The sequence below is a fragment of the Sus scrofa genome, chromosome 18, assembly GCF_054392235.1.
Source record: "Sus scrofa isolate SSC_HxYL_T2T_F1_AM1 chromosome 18, Sscrofa_HxYL_maternal_Yorkshire_Landrace_v2.0, whole genome shotgun sequence".
NCBI lineage: Eukaryota > Metazoa > Chordata > Mammalia > Artiodactyla > Suidae > Sus > Sus scrofa.
In genome coordinates, this window is record NC_139400.1 from 56,411,220 (window position 1) to 56,434,248 (window position 23,029).

The 23,029-nt window shown below is 46.2% G+C and overlaps 1 protein-coding gene across 13 annotated transcripts in view; it reads left to right on the forward strand.

Annotated features, from left to right (window-relative positions):
* Positions 1-23,029, forward strand: part of OSBPL3 (oxysterol binding protein like 3) — a 193,708-nt gene that overhangs the window by 163,199 nt on the left and 7,480 nt on the right. For all 13 annotated transcript variants that reach the window (XR_014834144.1, XR_014834145.1, XM_085005698.1 and 10 more), the window contains 5 exons: positions 8,177-8,240; positions 11,750-11,828; positions 13,840-13,984; positions 17,098-17,242; positions 20,475-20,601. Coding sequence is in view for 11 of the 13 variants with exons in the window: in XM_085005698.1 (XP_084861824.1) it covers positions 8,177-8,240; positions 11,750-11,828; positions 13,840-13,984; positions 17,098-17,242; positions 20,475-20,601 (560 nt within the window). In the remaining 2 variants the exon portion in view is untranslated. The remainder of the gene's footprint in view (positions 1-8,176; positions 8,241-11,749; positions 11,829-13,839; positions 13,985-17,097; positions 17,243-20,474; positions 20,602-23,029) is intronic.

Here is a 23,029-nt window from a genome sequence, read left to right on the forward strand (position 1 = left end):
ATGACAGGAACTCCCATCATGCAGTGTTAAGAGCAGTTAGAGAAGTGCTGAAATAATATATACTGTACATCCTCTACTGAATCAGGTGGTTTGAAGGTGACCTTATGTCTTTGGTGAGGCTGTGACCGAAAGTCAGCCATGAGGCAGCCAGGAGTCCTCACAGCTGGCCTCACTTGGGAACACCACCAGTCCTGGTCATGAAGGAGCCACTTCACCTGTCTGGAATTTAGCCTTATGGCCTCAGATAGTTGATTCTTTTAATATATCCCAAGATGGATGAGTTTCCAGGGACAGAGTCACACTAGCTAAGCTTACGAGAGACTGAGATATAGACCAGCAGGCTTCAGTATGCCTTTTTTCATGAAAATTAGACCTGTCATTAGAGCAGCCCAACCAGGAATACTTTCCCCGCAGACAGATTACTTGAGAAGCCAAAATCAAAGTCATCAAGTGAGTGCACAGGTAAGGAGAGCTGGCTCTTCAGTTCAGTGTGTCAGGCTGTCCCCTGCCCCAGGACTGGGAGGGCTTTGGCCCAGAGGAGACGCATCGATTCAGCCTCCTGCGCTCCCTCTCCCACCCTACTGTCTATGCGCCCAGCGCACCCACTGCATGAAGCCCTTCTCGGGGAACACATCTAAGGAGAGCGCCAGAGCGTTTGTTCCGTTTCCCGCTGGAACCTGCCAGCCTGGCTCTTCCTGCTTCTGGCCCTGGAGACAGTCTATTATGGAAACAGCGTGACGCTGCCCTTGTCCATCGTGTGAGCTTTCAGAGTTCGGGGGCGTCTTTGCTTTCTTGCCCCTCTCTGCAATGAGTAGGGGTTACTGAATGACTAATAAACTGAGCCGGACCTCTAAATTCGTATTTCGAGGTGGAATTTTATTCTAAGAACACCGAGAGAAATCCTATCTGCAACTGAAAGGACATGGAAAGAGACAAAGGTACCCAACTTTTAGCTTTTCTACTGAGTTTTCCAGACCACAGGGGCAGGTGCTTTGGAAAGCGGTGTCTCTCTTTTTCCTCCAAGCCCTTGGCCTTTGTTGCCCGTGGTTTTGGTGGGGGTGGGGAGGCTTGGAGTCATCAGGGGCAAAGGGAGTTTGCTTCAGAGTTCAGCTCCATGGAAGCTTGCCCCCAGTACATCATTTCTCACCTAAAAGACCCCAAAATTCGGGCTAAAAATGGCTCATGGCGTCAGGAAGCGGAGAAAGCAGTTGCTGTTCGAATGTTCCTTGTCACAGTTAACGAGCATCATGCTGCAGGGCGCGTTACGCTTTTCACATTTGTACGGGGTCTTCTTTGGTCTTCACATACCCCCGTGTGGCAGGTGAGGCACCCGAGGCCTGGCCCTCTCTGGGCTCCGGCGCCCCTCCACTGACACCCTCGGTTGCCACCCCAGCATCCTCTCTCCCCCACCTTTTTTTGGTGTCTCTTAACATAGGTTTAGTTACTGTGCTCAGAGCTGCCAGAGGCATCAGCTGCCCCTGTGAAAACAGCCTTTCGTAGACTGTTCAGACTCTGAGGTTTTGCTTGTCCTTGTCCCTTCAACCTTTCATCCTCCCGACTCAAGCAGGACTTTGTTCTCCACTCCCGTTGGGGGCTGGCCAGGAGCCTTTGTGAACAAGGAACGTTCAGGAATCAATCATAAACATTCCAGTCTCATGTTCTAACCTCTGACTGTTCCACCCTCTCAGGGAGGGGTTTCCTCTCTGCCAAGAAATCTGATTCAGCCTTGGTTTTCCAAGTACGCCCAGAAAGGGGAACATTCCGAAGGAAAGACTTTCTTTCCCTCCGCAGGGCCAAGTATGGTCCTGGTAGGTTACCCTCACTGATGCTCTGGCTGCCTGGCTGGAGCTTCATCAGGGACCCGCTGGCTCAGAAAATTCATTTCAGGAGTTCCCGTCATGGCTCAGGAGTAATAAACCCGACTAGTATCATGAAGACGCAGGTTCAGTCCATGGGGGCCCTCTCAGTGGGTTAAGGATCTGGTATTGCCGTGAGCTGGGGTGTAGGTCAGATGTGGCTCAGATCCCACGTGGCTGTGGCTGTAGTGTAGGCTGGCGGCTATAGCTCCAGTTCGCCCCCTAGCCTGGGAATTTCCATATGCTGTGGGTGCAGCTCTAAAAATAAAAGAAAGAGGAAATCCATTTCAGTTCACTTTGCTTCTTTTTTGTGCCTTTGGGAAAAGCTTGGTGTCTCTAAAGGATATGCAGTTAAGCTATTGTCTAAAAGTGGCTTTTCCTAATTGCCTGGCGCTTCAGGCGTCAGATCACTGTTCGAGTCATTTTAACCATTATCCACCCAGCCACCTGCTGTTGAGTTTCTGACAGAAAAGCTGAGCAGAGTTGTTGAAAGTTACTAAAAGGTAAGAGATTCAAATGAAGTCTTTTTTCCTTTGCTTCCTGGCTCAGCCTTCTTCTTTTTCTGTTAATCATTAGAACTCTGAACACACATTCTTGGCTGGACTTGAAAATACCATACCTATCACCTACCTCTCTGCACACCCACCTGACCCTCTCAAGAGTCCTTTTATTTACTAGTAGGCAGGGTTGTTTACTTCTGATAAAAGTGGCAGCTTATTTAAAGACTTTATCAAGGGGAAATTCAAGCTGTTCAAATAAAACTCGGAATTCTTGTGGCTCAGTGGTTAATGAAACTGATTGGCATCCATGAGGATGCCAGTTCGATCCCTGGCCTCGATCCGTGAGTTAAGGATCCGGCATTGCCACTGCTCAGACTTTGAGTTGCTGTGGCTGTGCTGTAGGCTGGCAGCTATGGCTCTGACTTGACCCCTAGCCTGGGAACCTCCATATGCCGTGGGTGCAGCTCTAAAAAGACAAAAAGACAAAAAAAAAAAAAAAGGCAATAAATCAACTGTAAGGTGACTCAACCAGTGCTTTCCCATTTTTAGGTCAAGTCATTATTTAACTTTTTTTTTTTAAAGAAATTGTGTTTATCAAAGAAAACTCTATGCTTAACTCTAAACTTAGTGGAAGAGAAAATAATTGGCAACTGTATTTTCCCCAAAACTGGGCCTTGGCATCATCCTTAAGAGCTTCCTTCTATAATCCACATGCTACTCATCAGCAAATCCCAAGGTCTTCCTTGCAAAGCCAGCCAATGTCACTGCCTCTGCTGCTGGTGCTGGCCACTGAGCCTGGCATTGATGACCAGGCTTGTGCAGTAGTCTCATTAACCAGTCTCTTGTTTCCATAGCCTGTTTCTCACCCAGCAGCCAGATTATCTCTCTCCGGATTCCCCAAGTCACGTGGGATCAAATCTCACAGTCCACGAAACCCTCCTGGACGCCGCCCCGCCCCGTATCATGCCCCCTCCCACTTCCCCTCACTCGGCTTCAGCCACACTGGCCTTTTGGGCTTTTCCTAAAACACACCGAGCATTTGCCAACCCTGGGCAGCGGCTGTGTCTTCTGACCTGGACACACTCCCTCAGCTGAGTGGGTGGTTAGTTGCCTTGTTTCTCTTGCCCTGGAAAGGTCCTACCCCTCCTGCCCCATCTGGGATACACTCCCCCTTGGCATCCCTCCACCCCATCCTTGCCGCATCCCCCTCCACATGTTACTCCTGGTAGATGCTCTGCTTGTTTGCTTCTTGTCTGTCTCACCCACCCCTGCACTGAAATGTCAGCTCCGTGAGGATGAAGACCTGTTGTATCCCCAGGGGCTAAGACAGTGCCTGACACACAGGCAATCAGGAAATGGTTAACGAATGCCCCCCTCAACTCACTGGGTGGCTCTGACCTGCCGCTTGGTCTCTTTTCCACAAGTGGCCCTTCGTGGTCAGAGACGGGTCCAGAACTAGGAGGACTCTGTAGTTGTGTCTCTGGAAAGCTGCAGAACTGCTGTGTTTAAGGGACATTTTTCTAAATCTGGAGAAGAAAAAAACCTACCAAATGCACAAATATTGAAATATACTCTTTACTTATGCACTTCTCCCCTTACCAAGTGCCTCTGATGTAAAGTGCATCCTCAGAGCATGAATCAAAAATGATTAGGTCAGAGTTCCCATCGTGGCTCAGCAGAAACAAATCTGACTGGTATCCATGAGGACCCAGGTTCAATCTCTGGCCTCATTCCATGGGTTAAGGGTCCAGCATTGCTGTCAGCTGTGGTTTAGTTTGCAGATGTGGCTTGGATCTGGCATTGGTATAGGCCAGCATCTACAGCTCTGATTTGATCCCTAGCCTGGGAACCTCCATATGCTGCAGGTGTGGCCCTAAAAAGACAAAAAAAAAAAAAAAGATTAGGTCAGGTGAAGAAAGACCTCAGATATACAAATAAATTACAAGAATGCCTAATTACCAGGGAAATTCATTGACTTCGGGATTAGAAAAAGAAGCGCAGAAATACTTGCACAATAAAAACCACAGATATTCATTTCCTGAATGTTTGGGGAACCTTCCCAATCAGAAATTGCTCTTATCGGATTGGGCGGGAGAGGAAGTGATGGAGGAGAGTCCTAGCGAGTCAGTCTAAAGCGGACGCAGCCAACAGGCTAACAGACAGTGTCTGCTCCGAGGCTGAATCAGTTCAGACTCAAAGTCAGAATCTAAGGCTTTTCTATGCCTAGGTTAAGATGTAACGAGAAAGGAAACCCAGCCAAGTCCCGTACAAGCAAGGACAAGGAAGACTGTGCTTGTCACTCTCTGCTCTGGTAGATTTTAGAGAGACTACCATCAACGAAGATGACATGGGTAACCGTGAATTATGCCTTTCCATGGATGTTAAAATGAATCAAAGGCTTCATAGCATCTTTTCCAACTGGCTGGCATCGACTGCCACCTCTGATGGTGGAATTCAAAGAAAGCAGATGTTAGAAGGACAGCATTTTGAAGCCAGAGGAATCCTCAGACCTTACTTTTCAAAGAAGTAAGACTCAGAGAGGTTGGAAAGCTCAGACTCAAAAGATCCCTTTTCTGAATATCCGTGAGATGGGATGGCAGTGGCGTGCAGAGACCCTGGGGAGGGACCAGAGCCTGATTTGAGAGCAGCCATAGAGAGACAGCTGGGGCATCACAGGAGAGCATTGGATTTGAAGTCAGAGGACCCGGGTTTAAAGCACTCCCTTCATGGTATTCCTGTTGTGGCTCAGTGGTAATGAACTACTATCCCTGAGGACACAGGTTCAGTCCCTGGCCTCGCTCAGTGGGTTAAGGATCCGGCGTTGCCATGAGCTGTGGTGTAGGTCACAGACGTGGCTCAGATCTGGCATTGCTGTGGCTGTGGCGTAGGCTGGCAGCTGTGGCACCGATTTGACCCCTAGCCTGAGAGCCTCCATATGCTACAGGTGCAGCCCTAAAAAGAAGAAGCAAAAAAAAAAAAAAAAAAAAAAAAAGGGCATGTACACCAGATAAATCATTCCCTGAGGCCTTTTTAAGCCAGAAAGAAAGAAGCTAAATCATTGATAGCTCAGTGTTGAGATTTATTCCTTTAGAAAACACCCCTTCGAGCCCCTTTGAAGGCACTTTGCTAAACATTGATTCATTAGTCTGACCCAACCATTTTAAAAGGTCAGATTTGCATTTTTATGGGACATATGTATACTTTATCGAATGACAGGGCTTCTGTTATAATTCACATGGACAGTATATTTATCTCTGTTTTATGGGATTTTAAAATTATTACAGGAGAGTTTACAGTTTTTATACATTGCATTTTTGCTTTGATGTTTATGTTTGGCCAGACTTACAAAATGCCAAATTCCTCATTGAGGCTGTGATCTCTACCGTTTTGATGCATATTTCTGTGGGGCTGAATATCATCTACTTTATAATAACCTACTTTAAGATACGCCTACACTGCGAGGCTGGGGAGCAGAGCCAGTGCCGCCTGTGGACAGGCCGGTGCGGTGACAAGTGAGGGGTCGGAATTCCCTTGGCGCTAGTTATATATGCTCCCACGGTTTAAAGGTAAACACACTGTTTTCGCTGAGAGCTACAGGGGGGAGAAGGGAAGACCGGGGGCCATTTGTGAAATGAAGGATCCTCAAGGGTTGGGTTGAAAAAGACAATGAAGGAAAAGCAGAGGGAGTTGCTCTTTTTTTTTTTTTTTTTTTTAAAGGCCACACCTGAGGACATATGGAGGTTCCCAGGCTAGGGGTTGAATTGGAGCTACAGCTGCCGGCCGACACCACAGCCTCTGCAATGGCAGATCCAAGCTGCCGCTGTAACCTATTCCATCGCTCACGGCAATGCCAGATCCTTAACCCACTGAGCAAGGCCAGGGATCGAACCCGCATCCTCATGGATGCTAGCCTGGTTTGTAACCCTCTGACCCACAACGGCGACTCTTCGAGTTGCATTTTAGGAGTTAGGTTTCTAAGCCAGTGTCTGAGTTGAAACTCCCAGAGTCACAGGAAGGGGTTCACACTCTTAAGAGGCCTGTGAGAATTAAGACCACCCCTGGGGCTGGGGGGGAGGGGAGAGGACACACACATGCACTTCCCATCTCAGGTTAGATCTGAGATTTAAGTTTGTTGAGACCTGGAAGATACTGGCCCCACTGACCCCTTTGTCCCTACCTTTCTTTGGGCCAAGCTGTGACCCTTGCACCCCCATCGACTGACCAGGTCTGCGACGGGACTCAAGATTAGCTTGCCCCTACCCTCCTGCACCTGGAGGAGGGCCACGGACGTGGTTCGCAAACCGCGTTCCTCTCTGCGGTCAGGGGTCCAGAGCCAGGCAGGTGGTTGTGGACTTGTCACCCCCGCTTCTCCACCACCCCTGCTCACCTCAAGCAGCACTCTGAAAATTCTGAGCTCCTGATATGTTTGAAAATAGGGTGCAGCTGCTTCCAACAATTGTTTTTTTTGAGGCTTTGAACACCGTCTGTAAACCAAAAATGCTGGGTCTTCTCTCTCCGTCTCCCCATCCCTGTGTTTAGGAGACGTTCCTGTTGCTTCATCTCTCCGGTTTTATTCTCAACGTGTAATAGGAAGGCTTTGGTCTGAAGGCTTTAAATGTAAGCTTTGCTAAGAACCAGCTAGGTCAGAGAATTTTCTGGAAACATCACTAGCAGCGCTGTTCTGGTTTACTAGTGCTGAATTATGATAATAGCGCATACACTGCTCTCGAGCCTTCCGTGTTCCTGAGATAATGAGGCCATCTAACAGGGGCGTTTTCTCTTTAGCTTCTTTGTTAGTGAATAAAATGCCCCCAGTGACACAAGCCAGGAAAACGTGCCACAGTCTCTGGTACAGGGGGCTCTTTTCTAGACTGTCGCTGCATGTTTATTCAAGATATTTTTATGAACAAAAGAAATGAAAAAAAAAATTTCTTAGCAGCTGACTTAACAATTTTTCAACAGTTGCTTAGATCTTTTATAAAACCATTATTCTTTTTTTTTTTTTTTAAATATCTACGACTGGTCTTTCTGTCAGTGATTGGAAAGATAGCTGGACTTTGCGATGCTGAGTGTTCAGAAGAAAATCTGCGGAGCCAAAGAACATTTTTTGTGGCTTAGAAATATCTACCTAACATTTAGAAGTATTTACTATCTGGAGTTCCCATTGTGGCTCAGTGGTAACACAGCTGACTAGTATCTGTGTGGTTGCAGGTTCGATCCCTGGCCCCACTCAGTGGGTTAAGGATCCAGCATTGTGGTGAGCTGCGGTGTAGGTCACAGATGCAGCTCAGATCCTGCATTGTTGTGGCTGTGGTGTAGGCTAGCGGTTGCAGCTCCGATTTGACCCCTAGCCTGAGAACTTTCATGTGCTGCAGGTGCGGCCCTAAAAAAAAAAAAAGAAAAGAAAGAAGGAAAAGTATTAACTATTTGACGTCTTCATTGAAACATTTGCAAGTACTTTCAGAAGAGCAGTCTTTGATTTTAACCTTGGTAGCCGAGGTCAGATTGTGTGATGTATAAGTGGGCAGCCCTTGCATCTCTGCTTTTATTTTCCCATCTTTCAAAATGCGTCTCCACCCTCATCACTCACCACTTGGCTGCTTTTCCCCCCAAGCTTCCAGAGGCTTCCATTCACAGGCTTTTTTCTGACAAATGTGAGCACGACAGAGCTGACTGTGTCAGGAGCACCCTCTTGAGGACAGACCTGCTGAAGGGAAACTAAACAAATTTCCATTCGGTTAGACACCGCATGTTGGATTCCATCTCAATGCCAGGGAGACACGAAAGTTAACTTTTTGTTTTCACCTTTGTTTCCATCAGGTCAGCCATCATCCGCCTATTTCTGCTTGTCACGCTGAGTCTAGAAATTTCGTTTTCTGGCAAGGTAACGTGCTGATATATTTGACCTCTGTCATTTTGTGTAATGTTATCATTTATTTTATTCAGGAAATACTGTAGATACCTGTTAAGATTAAAAGTGGGCTCTCGGAGTTCCCACTCTGGCAGCGGTAAAACACCCAACTGGTATCCTTGAGCGATCCCTGGCCTCGCTCAGTGGGTTAAGGATCCGGCATTGCCATGAGCTGTGATGTAGGTTGAAAATATGGCTCAGATCCAGTGTTGCTGTGGCTGTGGTGTAGGCTGGAACTATAGCTCTGATTTGACTCCTAGCCTGGGACCTTCCATATGCCATGGTGTGGCCCTAAAAAGACAAAAAAAAAAAAAAAAAAGGTGGGCGGGGGTGTGTGTGTGCTCCAGACTTAGGCTTTGTTGGATGGATCTGCACCCTTTGATATTCTTGCCTCTCATCTCTGGACAATAACTGACATTTATTGATTTTATAATTAAAGATTTGAGAGGATAATTTAGTTCTTCCCTTCTTTAAAAATCCTTGGGGCCACCAGCACTGTTTATTCCTGTAACTTTTTTTCTATCTTATTTCATAGCCTTTTGAAATGCCTGGGTTAAATATTAAATATTAAAGATTTACATTTATTTTAGCGTACCTGTCGTGGCTCAGTGGTTAACGAATCCGACTATGAACCATGAGGTTGCAGGTTCGATCCCTGGCCTTGCTCAGTGGGTTAAGGATCTGGCGTTGCCGTGAGCTCTGATGTGGGTTGCAGACTCGGCTTGGATTCTCTGTTGCTGTGGCTCTGGCGTAGGCCAGTGGCTACAGCTCCGAATAGACTCCTAGCCTGGGAACCTCCATATGCTGCGGGAGCGGCCCTAAAATGGCAAAAAGACAAAAAAAAAAAAAAGATTTACATTTATTTATCAGACTCTAGACAGCAGAGGGTTCTTTTGCTTTTGAAAACTTTAAATTTTATTTCTGAAACTTTACATTGCTGCCTTTTCTTTTTTATTTCAGTGTCAGGGCTGCTGTTTCTATATTCAGTTGATTATATTTTGAATTTTGGAAGGAGTGGGTTGCTCTAAAGAATAAATAAGGCTGCAGATATTTCCTCAATGGATTAATTAATTTTGATAAACTATTTATTCCAAAGCCAGAGGGTGCTCTAGAAAGAAAATTTGAGCATCCCAGGTTTTTGAACAATGAGCACGTCAGTTTTTTAACAGATTTTTCTCTGCTAACTGATAAATGCCTCCTGATTTGCCACCTTGCCTTTTTTTTAATGCCTCTATAAAATTTGAAAGATAAGAATGAGTATTTTGTGAAAAATTTCCCTCCCCCATATGTTCCCAGCCACCCAGTTTCCATTTATGGAGGCGGTATTACCAGTTTAGGTTACAAGTACCATGGTTTCTTTGCTGAATCTTTGCTGCTAGAGTTTAGAATTGAAGCTTGACTAGAAACTTCTCTTTCACTGAAACCCTTTGGAACTAATTCTCATAAGATATCTAACCTTCTAATTGCTAAGTATCATTGACCTTGTGGGCACTTCATTATTATTAAAGTTATATATTGTGCAACTTCTGTGTAACTTGGAGGGTCTTCTCCAGGTATTTCCTGTGTGCTCCTTAGGTCACTCCCAGCTCAGCCCCCTTCACTTCTTCCTCATCAGCCTTGTTCTGGGCAATCACACCCTTTCCATAAGCCCATGATTGCCAGGTCTTGGGATCTTTTTTTAAAATCCAATTTGATATTTCTCTGCCTTTAAATTAGACTGTTTAGACCATTTACATTTATTGTGATTATTGACATAGTTGAATTTAGGTCTGGCCTCTTGTTATTTGTTTTCTGTTATTACATCTCTTCTTTGTTCCCGTTTTCCTCTTTTTCTACCTTCTTTTGGATTAATTGAGTGCTTTCTATGATTCCATTGTATATCTTTTATTGCCGTATTAGCTATACCTCTTCTGTTTTTTTACTTGTTACTTTAGGGTTCATATTATATATATGCAATGTATCACAGTCTGTCTTCAAGTGATATGCCACTAGCTTATAGCAAAAGAAACTTACAAAAGTGTGCTTCCATTTCTCCTTTCCAAACCTTTGCTATTGTGGACAAACATTTTGCTTACTTATGTTATAAATACTATCTTATGCTGTTAAGTAAAATTATTTGCTTTTGCTTTAAAGAACCAGTTATATTTTGGGGGTAACAACTTTACTGAGATATAATTTATATGCCATACAACTCACCTAGTTAAAACTATGACAGTAGTTTTTAATATATTCACAGAGTTATGCAGTCATAGCTACAATCAATTTTAGAACATATCCATCACTCTAAAAAAACCCCTTTAGCCAATACATGCACTTCCTACCCTACCTCCACTCCCACCTCCCAGGTTCCATCAATCTCTTGCATCCTTAGATAGCCACTGACTTCCTTCTGTCCCTATAGATTTGCCTGTTCTGGACATGTCATGTAAATAAAATCATATAATAGGTGGCCAGGGGCTCCCTGGTTACAGTCCAGCTCTCTCCTAGACCATGGCCATGGCCTCCTACTGGCTCCCTCTGCTTTCACCTTTACTCCTCTATGGTCTGTGTCTCGTCACCCAGCAGCCAGAGGGATCACCCATCTCTATCCTTCTTTTTCTATTCTGTCACCCTGATGGCATCACCATTCATGCAAGTTAGAAAAATCCGATATCATCCACAAATTCTCTCCATCTCTCACAATATGCATTTAATTTGTCACCCAGTTCTATTTCTGCTTCTTTAATGGTTCTAGGATCACTCCCTTCCACTCCATTCCCACCACCATTGTCTTGGTTCACTTTCTTCTCATTTATCACTTGAGAAAGTACAGGTCGCCTGCTTTGCATCACTCCTGCTCCTGTTGCATCCTCCATTTTGCTGCCAATTGTCTTTGCAAAGTCTGTATCTAATCACATCAATTCTCTGTCCAGGCAAACACCTTATTCTTCCCAGTGCACACCACCAGACTTCTTAGCCAGGCCTGTAGAACCTACTGCTTCTTGTACTCAAGCTGTCTTTCTACTCCTCTGAGGACAATCTAAGACCAATGGGATAGAACCACACTTTGTTCTCTCACATTTCTCCATCTTCTGCTTTAAACTGCCTTTCCTCTGCCTGGTGAACTCCTATTTATTCTTCAAAGCCCTGTTTAAGCAACCCCTTCAGACAGGGTTCTTCAGATACCTTCCCAAAGCACATTGGTCATTCCTTCTTCTCTGGTTCCATTTCACGCTCAGTTACAGCCAATGCCTCTCTGGACCGGCCTCACCAGCTTTCACTTCTGTATGCCTTTCACACTGCGAGTTCTTCCCAGGGAGGGGACTTTATAATGTTAGTTTCTCAGATTCTGCTCCAGGTATTCAGTTGCTACTTATATTGAATAACAGTGAATTTTATTATGAAGAGATTGTTCTAGATAATGATTGTTCTATGCCTAAGAATTTTTTCATCTACCTTGCTCTCTGGCTAAATATGTAACATTTGGTATTACTTCATTTCAGACGTGAGATGGAAAAACAAATTCTGGGGCAAATCCATGGAAATTGTTCCCATTGGCACAACCCATGTGACTCTGCCAGCGTAAGTTCTCCTAATGTGGTTAAGAACTTCATAGAATTTAGGGCCGAGGTATATAGCTTTAGAATAGGATGCACCTTGGGAGTTCCCATCGTGGCTCAACAGGTAATGAACCTGACTAGCATCCATGAGGATGCGGGTTCAATCCCTGGCCTTGCTCAGTGGGTTAAGGATCTGGCGTTGCTGTGAGCTGTGGTGTAGGTTGCGGATGCAGCTTGGATCCTGCATTGTGGTGGCTGTGGCCTAGGCCAGCAGCCGCAACTCCGATTTGACCCCTAGCCTGGGCACCTCCAAATGCTGCAGGTGCAGCCCTAAAAAGAAAAAAAAAAGAATAGGATGCACCTTGTCCCCCATGATGTTGAGTGTATGTTTGTACGTTTTTTCTTTTAACGTGTTTGACAGTAGCTTCAAATGTTCCTCATTTTGAAAATCTCACTTTTTCATTCTCTCTAATGGAAATGCTTTCGGGACACCCAAGTTCCCTGAATAAAGGCTTTTCAGAAATTATTTCCACTTCCTAACACAATTAAGAATGATCACTTTTTGTAGTTCCTGTCATGGCTCAACAGCAGTGAATCTGACTAATATCCATGAGAACAGTTTTGATTCCTGGCCCTGCTCGGTGGGTTAAGGATCTGGTATTGCCATGAGCTGTGGTGTAGGTCACAGAGGCAGCTCGGATCCTGTGTTGCTGTGGCTGTGGTGTAGGCTGGCAGCTGCAGCTCTGATTCAGCCCCTAGGCAAGAACTTCCACCTGCCACAGGTACGGCCCTAAAAAGCAAAAAAAAAAAAAAAAAAGAAGGTAATTTTTCTTTAACATTGTTGCCCTGCCTCACTGTCAGAAAAAGTTTTGAGAAGGATATGGCCTTGATCTTCAGGGATTATTGATACTTATTCATAAAGCCTAATGGTAATGAGTACAGCCTGTGGGCCTGGGCTGCCCGGACTGCACTCACACTGTAGCTTACTAACTGCAGATCCTTGGGCAGGTTGCTTAACTTCTCTGATCATCAGTTCCCTCATCTATGAAACAGGGATAATAAACCAGCTATTGCCAAAGACCGTTGTCAAGATTAAGCAGACGGGGAAAGCACTTAAAATAGTGCTTGGCGTGTAGTATGTGCCATTGAAGTGCTTGGTCTTATTATCATTATCCTCCTAATTATTATCCAACTCTGTAAGTCATATCTGAATATGTCCTCATTGTAAAAGGCTTAAGAGATATGAATGTTAAGATTTATATGTAAAGTGTGTGTGTGTGTGTGTGCGCGCGTGTGCATACACACGGGCACACCTCCGAAACATAGCAGGTGTGGTTCTAAACCACTGCAATAAAGCGGATGTCACAATAAAGCAAGTCACATGGATTTTTTGGTTTCCCTTTGCGTATTAAAGTGACGTTTTATATTCTTCATAGACGTGAAGTCAGCAAATGCTATTGGAAATACGCTGCTAGTAGACGTGCTCCACGTTGGGTTGCCACAAACCTTCAAAGTGTAAACAACGCAGTATCTGTGGGGCGCAGTGCAATGCAGTGCGGTCTGCCTGTGTACATACGTGTCCACGCAGCCTGCACACGTATATACGCAGATGGGATCGTGCCGTGTGAGCCTGTATGTACGTGTGTGTGCACATACATGCACGTGTGGTGGGAGAACACCCTGAGGGAAACCCGTGTGTACTCCCACTGCCACTTCCTCTCGTTTTGCTGACTTTGGACACTCTGGGTCAGTTTCCTCCACTGTCACAGGACGGAGTGGGTTGTTCCGGCTTCTAGCGGAGTGCCTGGCCGCCTCCAGGGTCTGACCGCTGCTGCCCCTCCTCACCCTGGTGCCACTGGCACCTCCTGGGAGGGTGGCAGCTCTTAGACCATCCAGCGGGGCTTAGTTGGTGTTGGTTCCGTGCAAGAAGGAATGAGTGATTCATCACAGGACTTGCGTTTCCCCCAGCGGTGCCTGCTGGCTTTGCTGCTGGCTCCTCTGGAAGCCGTTACTTTCTCTCCTTCCTCCTTTAGTTTTGGAGATCATTTCGAGTGGAACAAAGTGACCTCCTGCATCCATAACATCTTAAGCGGGCAGAGGTGGATCGAGCACTACGGAGAGATTGTCATCAAGAACGTGAATGACGACTCCTGCCACTGCAAAGTGAACTTTATAAAGGTAACCTGGGACCCCGGGAGCTCCAGCCCTGCACAGCCACCCAGAGCTGGGCCTCAGGGCACAGGATGCCTTGGGAACTTTCACCCTCACTCGAGCAGGGACACGGGCAATGCCAGGGGCCCCCTGGTCCTGCCCCACCCCTTTCACCTGGACCAGGGTACAGCCCCTCCTGGCCCCCTTCCTTTCACCTTTAGTCTCCTGTGGTCTATTCTCAGGGCAGCAGCCAGAGGGGTCTTTTTAAGATATAAATCACTGGAGTTCCCATTGTAGCTCATCAGAAATGAACCCAACTAGGATTCGTGAGGTTGGGGGTTCGATCCCTGGCCTCACTCAGTGGATTAAGGATCTAGAGTTGCCATGAGCTCTGGTGTAGGCTGGAGACTTGGCTTGGATCCAGTGTTCCTGTGACTGAGGTGTAGGCCGGCAGCTGCAGCTCCAATGCAACCCCTAGCCTAGGCACTTCCATATGCCGCCGGTGGGGCCCCAAAAAGAAAAAGATATAAATCATCCTAGTACAATATAGATGAACCTTAAAGACATTATGCTAAGTGGAATAAGCCAGACACAAAAGGACACATATGATTCCATTTATATGAGGAACCCAGAGGAGCCAAATTCATAAAGACAGAAGGTAGAACGGCGGTTGCCAGGGGCTGGGGAGAGAAGTCATTGTTTAATGGGGACAGAGTTTCAGTTTGGGGCAATGAAAAATTCTGGAAATGTGTAAGGCAAGAGTCGTATAACATTGTGAATATAGTTAATGCCACTCAATTGTACCCTTAGAAATGGTTACAATAGTCAGTATTGTATTATGTATTTTACTACTGACCAAATTGCTCTGGCAACTTCCACCTCTCTCGGAGTAAAAGCCTGCTTCCTTACCGTGGTCCGCCAGAGTCTGCAGTGTCTGCACTCCCACTCCTCACGTTCAAGTTCATGCGCACACACCCTCATTCCTCCCAACCTCTATTCTTTCCACCTTTGTCCCCTTCCTTCCTGCACTGTCCTTTCTCTGCAGGTCCGCTGCTTGCCGCCCCCCATCCTTCCCTCAGCCTCTCTTAGACCATCCCTCTCTCCCACCTGCTTTCTTCCAGGTGTTTATCACCATCCGAAGTCGGCTTGTTGGCTGTTGCTTTTCTTGCTTCTTTTCTGTTCCCTGCACCCTCCTTGCCTTTCCTGACCCTGGTCGGTCTTGCCCCCTGCTGTGGCAATGCCTGGCAGCGGTGCCTGGCACACAGCAGAGGCTCCCGATCATGCTCAGGATAAATGAACAGGTTCCCCCGAGGCAAAAAGCCTGGAACAGTCTGCTTACCTTTCCAGCTGCCCAGCTGCCCTGATTTGACCCTTCTCCCGCCCCTGAGATCCCCTCTTGCCCTTAAAAATGTCATCTATACCGAATGGCCGTAAAATGTCACCCTCCTCAAGGAATAGCTGCATTTAATTAAGATCAAAATCATAAGATCGGACGCTCAGAAGAGATTAAGCTCCCCCTGTAGAATTTCACACGATTCCTCTCTGAACCATCAGTAGCAGGTGGCGAACTGCATGGAGAGGTGGACTGGGATCCTCATTGTATCCGATAAGTCCACCGGGTTGTGGGCAGACATAAAGCTGACAGTGAATTGGTGTAAAACAAAAATGACCCTGCCTTGAAAGCTTCATCTAAGCTCTCTGCAACAAGAAGCAGAAGTGCCCTGATGCAGGCGAGAGCCACCTTCTTCTCCGAATTTTCCCCGTGGAAATGTGCTCCCCTCCCATTTCTACCATCCGCTTGGTACCCGTCCACTGAGGACCCGTCCACTGAGGACCAGCTCTTAGAATACTGGACGTGCCTCTGGTATTGAAAGCGAATCTGGGAGCAGATGCCGTCCTTACCTGTGGAACACGACTGCCTCCCTCTGTGGCTTCCCATCCCTGCGGCCAGCACTGGACTTCCTGGCAAATATCTCTGAGAGGACATCGGACTCTTGCTTCAGAATGAACTTAAGAGCCTGGACAGCTTCTCTGTCCCTCTTCCCCATTTTTGCATGACTGATGTTTCTGACTCAGCTCTGAGGTCCCGCTGTACTCCCCTCTGCTTCCCATTTTTACCGCAGACTTTGGAATGGGGAAGCCAGTCCACCAGATGTGGCCTGGAAACGTCCCTCAACTTTATTGGTTTCCAAATCTGGATTCCTTTTGGGCTGAAAATAGTATTAGGACTTTTTGATTTATGGAGTAATGCCTTTCTGTCTTCTGCAAAGATTTTTAGGGCAGCCAGGTAATAGAATGAAAAGAAATCAACTCGAGGGAGTTAGAACTCCCTCTGCTGGCTGAAGTGTGGTACTGTATACCTAAACCCTACCAGGCTGAGCTAAGCAGAGCTGGTCTCAGACCAGGACCAACTCAGTAGGAAGGTGGGTTGCATAAGTTTCCTGTAAGTTAGGTGAACAGATCTGGTTTAGGGGGAAAAACAATAGAAGAAACTGAAAATTGATTAACTTACAAACTTGGTAAAAAAAATTGGTTGGTTACAAAGGATTGTTCCTTTAGAGGAAAAATTATATGAGTTATATTTCTTTCAAATTGCAGTAGTCAGAGCCCACGTAACAACCAGGGAATAGCTATTCTGGAGGAGGCTTAAGGCCATCCCCTCCCTGGTGGATGTGTGAGAATTGAGCCTTTTCACTGCTTTACATGCAGTGAAAGTCGAAAAAAAAAATTGTCTTACACAAATGTTAGTGGCTGTTACAAACTGTAAATAAAGGGTTAGCTTTTAATTTGTATTGCATGATTAAAATTATGATTACTTATTAATTAGAAGCCAGAATCAGCAAACCATATGCAGCATAGAATCATTTTTATGGTTCTTTATTTCTCCACTTTATTATTTTTTTTAATGGCTGCATCTGCAGCATATGGAAGTTTCCGGGCCAGGGATCGAATCCAAGCCACAGCTGCAACCTGTGCCACAGCTGTGGCAATACTGGATCCTTAACCCACTGTGCCATAGCAGGAACTCCTCTCTCTCTCCCTCTCTCTCTCTCTCTCTCTCTCTCTCTCTCTCTCTCTCTCTCAATATCTAATAAATTGGCCCCACAACACTAAAGAAATGACTCTCATTTGACTCCTAGGCAAAATATTGGAGCACTAATGCCCATGAGATCGAAGGTACAGTGTTTGACAAGAATGGAAAAGCAGTGCATCGGCTGTTTGGGAAATGGCACGAGAGCATCTACTGCGGTGGCTCCTCCTCATCCGCTTGCATCTGGAGAGCAAGTTCGTATCCCAGTTAATCCCCCCACAGCAAAGGGGGCGCGGGGCCAGAGGAACAGCGCTCAGTGTCCATTCTGTGTCTCCAGCCTCTGCCTGCTTTGAAATGTGTTGAAAGTATTGGCCCCTCTTTCATTCACCGAGTCCTGTCTCACCCTCACTGTCATGCTTATCAACGATACCTCTGTTGGGCTGGTAGGTCCTGGGTTCTTAATCCCAGAACAAAGCCATTGCTGGTCCGTGGTCACTCTGTCTTCCAGCCAACACACATCATTCCTGTGCTGGGCACTAAACTGGAATATCAGTGAAGGAATATCAGTAAGTATGAGAAATCACTCTAGACTACAGATCAAGGGAAAGCTGCTACTGGAAAAGCAGAGTGCCCTGCAAGAGTGACAGACCCTCTAGATTCTCCCAATACCATGAGCCACTCCAGTCTCTCCTGTAATTCTAGAAGGATGCCAAGCGCTTGAAGCAGCTGTGGGGAGAAGGGGTAGGGAAGCCAAACTGTCATAGCATGTTCCCTAAAACATTTTAAGACTTGAGTCCACCTTCTAATCTGACAAATATCTTTCCAGGTCACGGTCATGCTATAAAGCCATTGTTCTGAGAGACCACTGTTAAGATGCTTTAGGCTGATCAAAATTAAACAAGCAGAAGAGACAACTCTTCTAATAATGGCCTAAACCATTAAGATATGTGCTATTGCTTAACAAGTGAGGGGGTAGGTGGCCCCAGGGTTGTTATGTAGGCAACTTGCCCATGTCAAGAGCCCAGTTCATTGAGGACCTATCTGCTGCTCCCAGTATGGTGGTGATGTTTCTTATGGATGGAAAGTGATTGCTTTGGTTCATATCCTATCCCCGTGTGCCAGCCCACTAAGCAGGGAGAAGGAAGGACAGAAGAGCTTTCTCCTCTTGTGCCTCTCTTTTCTCAGGAATGAAATACTCCCTAGGGTCCCCCAGCAAATGTGTCTTTAAATCTTCACCTGAAGCTGGTTCAAACCCGTCCCTTCACTGATCCTGGGCAGCTGAGTCAGCAGGAGAGCTCAGGCGGGTTGACATTCAACGTCCAGGGAGGGCACAGGATGCCAGAGCAGATGCGTTTGCCACTAGCAAGTGCGAAAGGGAGACGACTGTAGAGTAAGCTGCCGGCAGTGTCCCTTTCAATGGGTAGCAGCCACATCGTCCCCTGTCGCAGAGCTTGCCACGGAGCCAGAACAAACAGGCACCAGGGGCCACCGTCCTAGTTACCAAGGTTCCCGAGGCACACGTGACACATTATGAGTGAGACCCTCCTTTGCTTAAAGGATGCATCGCCACCACTCTGGATGTCCAGGTCACACCTTGGCAAAAGAACACCGTATAAGCTCATGATCTCATGGTCATTGCTGTCGTCTGTTGACTTTAAGCTTCTGCCTTGGCTGTGAGCATCCCTGGCCTGTCTGCAGGACAAACGACTGTCTCCACTCCGGTGACTGAGAGGCTGGGGTGGGATTTGGAAGGCACAGGAGGAAGCTTTGCTATAAATTTTATGCTTAGGATCCACAGAGAATTAGAAATAGACAAAATGGACTTCCAAGCCTTCAAAAACTGGGTCTACAGCAACGTTCATGGAAAGCGCTTGGCTTTGTATACATGAACAGCTAGCACTGAGGCTGTGAGTGGACTGTGTTAGTCTGCATTTGATTTGCTCTGTAGGTAAATTTGGGTACTTGATTGTTAGCTGGGATTCAAGTGAGGCCAGTACACCTGCATTAATCTGCTTGGGCCGCTATAATAAAGCCACCATAGACTGGGTGCTTAAACAGCACATTTTCTCACAGGTCTGGAGGCTGGGGGCTGGCGGTTTCGGGGTCTGGTGGGAGCCCTCTTCCTGGCTTGGCTGCCCACCCTTCTGCCCTCCTTTAACCTTCACGACATCCTCAAGAGACCCCCCCATCTCCAAATACAGACACACCAAGGGTGGGGCTTTAACCTATGAATCTGGGAAGAACAGAAACAGCCAGTCCAGAACATTCGGTGCTGGCCCCCCAAGATCATGTCCTTCTTATGGGCAAAATACATGTATTCCATCCCAAGAGCCCCCAAAGTCTTAACTTATTCCAGCAGCAACTCTAAAGTTCCAAGTCTCATGTAAATATCATCTAAATCCGGCTCAGATTGGAGGTGTGATTCATCCTTTCCAGCTGTGAACCTCTGAACCCAAAGCGTGCTTCCAAAAGGTAGGGGTGGTATGGGCGTGGGATAGTCGCTCCCCCTCCAGAGGGAGACTTAAGACCTAGCAAGGCCCATGTCCTTTGGTCTCAGGACTGGAGGACATCCTTGGGGCTCGATGCCCCGCCCACTGGGTCAGGGCTCTGCTCCCAAGGCTCCCCGAGGCTCTGGGTGGAGGGCAGCCAGGCATGTTAAAGCTGCACAGGGACCCTACCCTTTGAGAGGTGGGGGCAGCCTCGCCCCTGGGCCTCTGGAGTCTGGGCCTGCAGTGGGAGTGGCCGTCTGATCATCTCTGAATCACCTTCACAGTCATTCTTCTTGTCGGCAGCTGGATGGCTCTCTGATTCCTTCTGTAAAATAGCCATGGTCCAACAGCCTGGCTTCACTTGATCCTTTTTTTTTTTTTTTTTTCTTTTTTCTGTCCCCTTTGTCAGTGTTTCTGCCAGTGTAATCCCGTCTCTAGTCTGGTCTTCTGCTAAGAAGGCTTAAAATTAAAATCTGTAAGATTTGGAGAGGCCAAGCTTGTGAAAAGAGGAGCAGGCAGAGAAGAAAAGAAAAACATTTATTGATCCCTTGCTATGGGTTGAGCACTCTTCTAAGCCCGAGACAGAGCTTCAGGAGAATTTGACCTTTCTTGAATGAAAAATGGATTCTCTCAGTGAGAGTCTTGTGAGTCAGGAAAAAAATGGACCTAGCGTTCCTTTTGACATGTTTATTTTAATAACAAATTATTTTTATAACTTAAATGCTGTAGAAACTTCCCTATATCAATACATCTGCTATAAGACCACACAAAGGGAATTTGCTCCAGGGCCTTATCCTTGTAGGTAGAAGGAGACTTACAGAGAAGAAGATTTATAGGGAAATATTCAGCACCTCTTTGTGAGCCAGAATGTTTTCATAGAAATTCAAGAGTTTAGAACGGAGAGAGAAAAATTGTAGCAGGTCTGAGATGAAAAGCGGATTCAGATGGTAATATGTATGCAACACAAGTTAGAGACGAATGACTCCCTTTCTTTCAGATCCCATGCCAAAAGGCTATGAGCAATACTATGGCTTCACACAGTTTGCACTAGAATTAAATGAAATGGACCCATTGTCAAAATCTTTACTACCACCTACGGACACTCGATTCAGGCCAGACCAAAGGTAAGGACTGTTTTCAGATCTTTACCTTCAGAGATGTGGAACTCTTCATAAGACGTCTTAGGGACATCCCCCAGGCCACCAAAGGAGCCTGAGACAGAGATTCTGTCATCGGGCAAGGTGTAGGGGCACTCGAAGCAGTCATGCGGGAGGAATGGAGCCTGGCTTAGATGGGTGTGTGGCGTGACGTTTAGTCATCAGTAGAGCTCAGTTTCTTTTGAAAAACCACCCTCCATAATGTCACTTTTTTTTTAAGAGTTTTACTGCATACAGTGATAAAAAAAAAAAAAAAAACTGACACTGTATTTGAAAGAGTAAAAGCTCCAGCTCCCCACTTCTTGGAGTTTAAATTATTTTGATGCACTGAAATCTGACTTCTGATCTTAGATTTGCTGCTGACAGGTTGTGTGACATAGGCGGCGTCTTTCAGCCTTTCTCATCCTCGGTTTCCAACTCTGTAAAATGGAAAGAAAAATCTCCTCCCTGAGGCCTTTCTGATGAAAACTCAAAACCAAGAAGGCAAAAAAAAAAAAAAAAGAAAAGAAAACCCAAACAGAAACCTGATTAAGTTTGCCTTTTTTTTTTTTGCTATTTCTTTGGGCCGCTCCCACGGCATATGGAGGTTCCCAGGCTAGGGGTCGATCGGAGCTGTAGCCACTGGCCTTCACCAGAGCCACAGCAACGCGGGATCTGAGCCGCATCTGCAACCTACACCACAGCTCACGGCAACGCCGGATCGTTAACCCACTGAGCAAGGGCAGGGACCGAACCCGCAACCTCATGGTTCCTAGTCGGATTCGTTAACCACTAAGCCACGACGGGAACTCCTGCCTTTATTTTTTAAAAAAAACTCATTCTTCGTGGTGAATAAAATATATGCCCACAGTCAAAAGATTAATGACAAACTGGGAACTCTGTAGTTCACTCACTTCATGCATTGGTTCTAGAAATCAAGATCAATCCATTTTTTTAAAAATGGCCCTAGGAAAACAGTGCGCAAAATAGGAAATGCAGATAGGCCTTAAACATATGGAAAGATATGAAGTCTTACTCAAAGAAATGCAAAATTTAAAAACCATGCTCTCATAGCATTTCTTAACCAATCAGATGGCAAAGAAATGGAAGTTTAATGCACTCGGAGGCTACAGGGAAGAGGGGGGCTCATAACCTGGCTGGTGTGGATATAAATGACTATAATCCCCAAAAAGGGCAGTTTGGGAATAGACGTATCAGGGTCACCGTTAAACGCAGCAATTCCACTTCTCAAAATGCCTCCTGATAATGATGGGTACACATGGCCCTTCACTGCGGCAGTAATTGTGACGTTAAGAAATCAGGAACATCCCAAGTTCCCTGGTGGCCTAGCGGTTAAGGATCACCATTGTCACTCCTGTGGCTCTGGTTGCAGCTGTGGTGTGGGTTCGATCCCTGGTCTGGGACCTTCCACACACTGTGGGCACAGACGGAAAAAAAAAAAAAAATGGGGAACATCCCAAAGTCTATCCGTAGGGCATTGTTTAAATAAATGCAGGTATATACACACAGTTCCACATTTATATCGATTAAAAAATGAAGAGAAGGCCCCCTTGTGGCTCAGCTGTTTAAGAACCTGACCAGTACTCATGGGGCACAGATTCAATCCCCGACCCCGCTCAGTGTGTTGAAGGAGCCAGTTGCCACAGGCTACAGTATAGATCATAGATGTGGCTCAGATCTGGCGTTGCTGCCGATGTGGCCCTGAAAAGACCAAAAAAAGAGAGAGAGAGAGGGATCTCTATACTGTCAAGAAAGATTTCCAAAATACATTGTTAAATAAAAGTAAAACAAAACAAGAAACCAAGGTGGGGAGATAGCCTGAGTAGCCTGCTTCCATTTTTGTTTCTAGAAGGGAGAGAGGGAAAAATAAACATCATTTAAAAAAAAAATTGACAGGAGTTCCCGTCATGGCGCAGTGGTTAACGAATCCAGCTAGGAACCATGAGGTTGCAGGTTCGATCCCTGGCCTTGCTCAGTGGGTTAAGGATCCGGCGTTGCTGTGACCTGTGGTGTAGGTCGAAGATGTTGCTCAGGTCTGGTGTTGCTGTGGCTCTGGCATAGGCCAGCAGCTGTAGCTCTGATAAGACCTCTAGCCTGGGAACCTCCATGTGCCAAAGAAGTGGCCCTAGAAAAGGCAAAAAAAAAAAAAAAAAAAAAAAATTGACAGGTAAACCAACTATAATGGAAAAAATTAAAATCACTTTAAAACAAACTTTTAAAAGGGGGAGAGAGAGAGAGACGATACAGATTAATGTTTGCTGATATGTGAATAAGGAATCTCCAGAAGCCTGCACGAGACACCAGTAACAGCGGGTCTCCTCTGGTGGGGGGTGAAGGTGGGTGGCATGGGGAGGAAGTGGGTAGAATGGGAAGTGGGAACTAGGGGGGGTTGCCC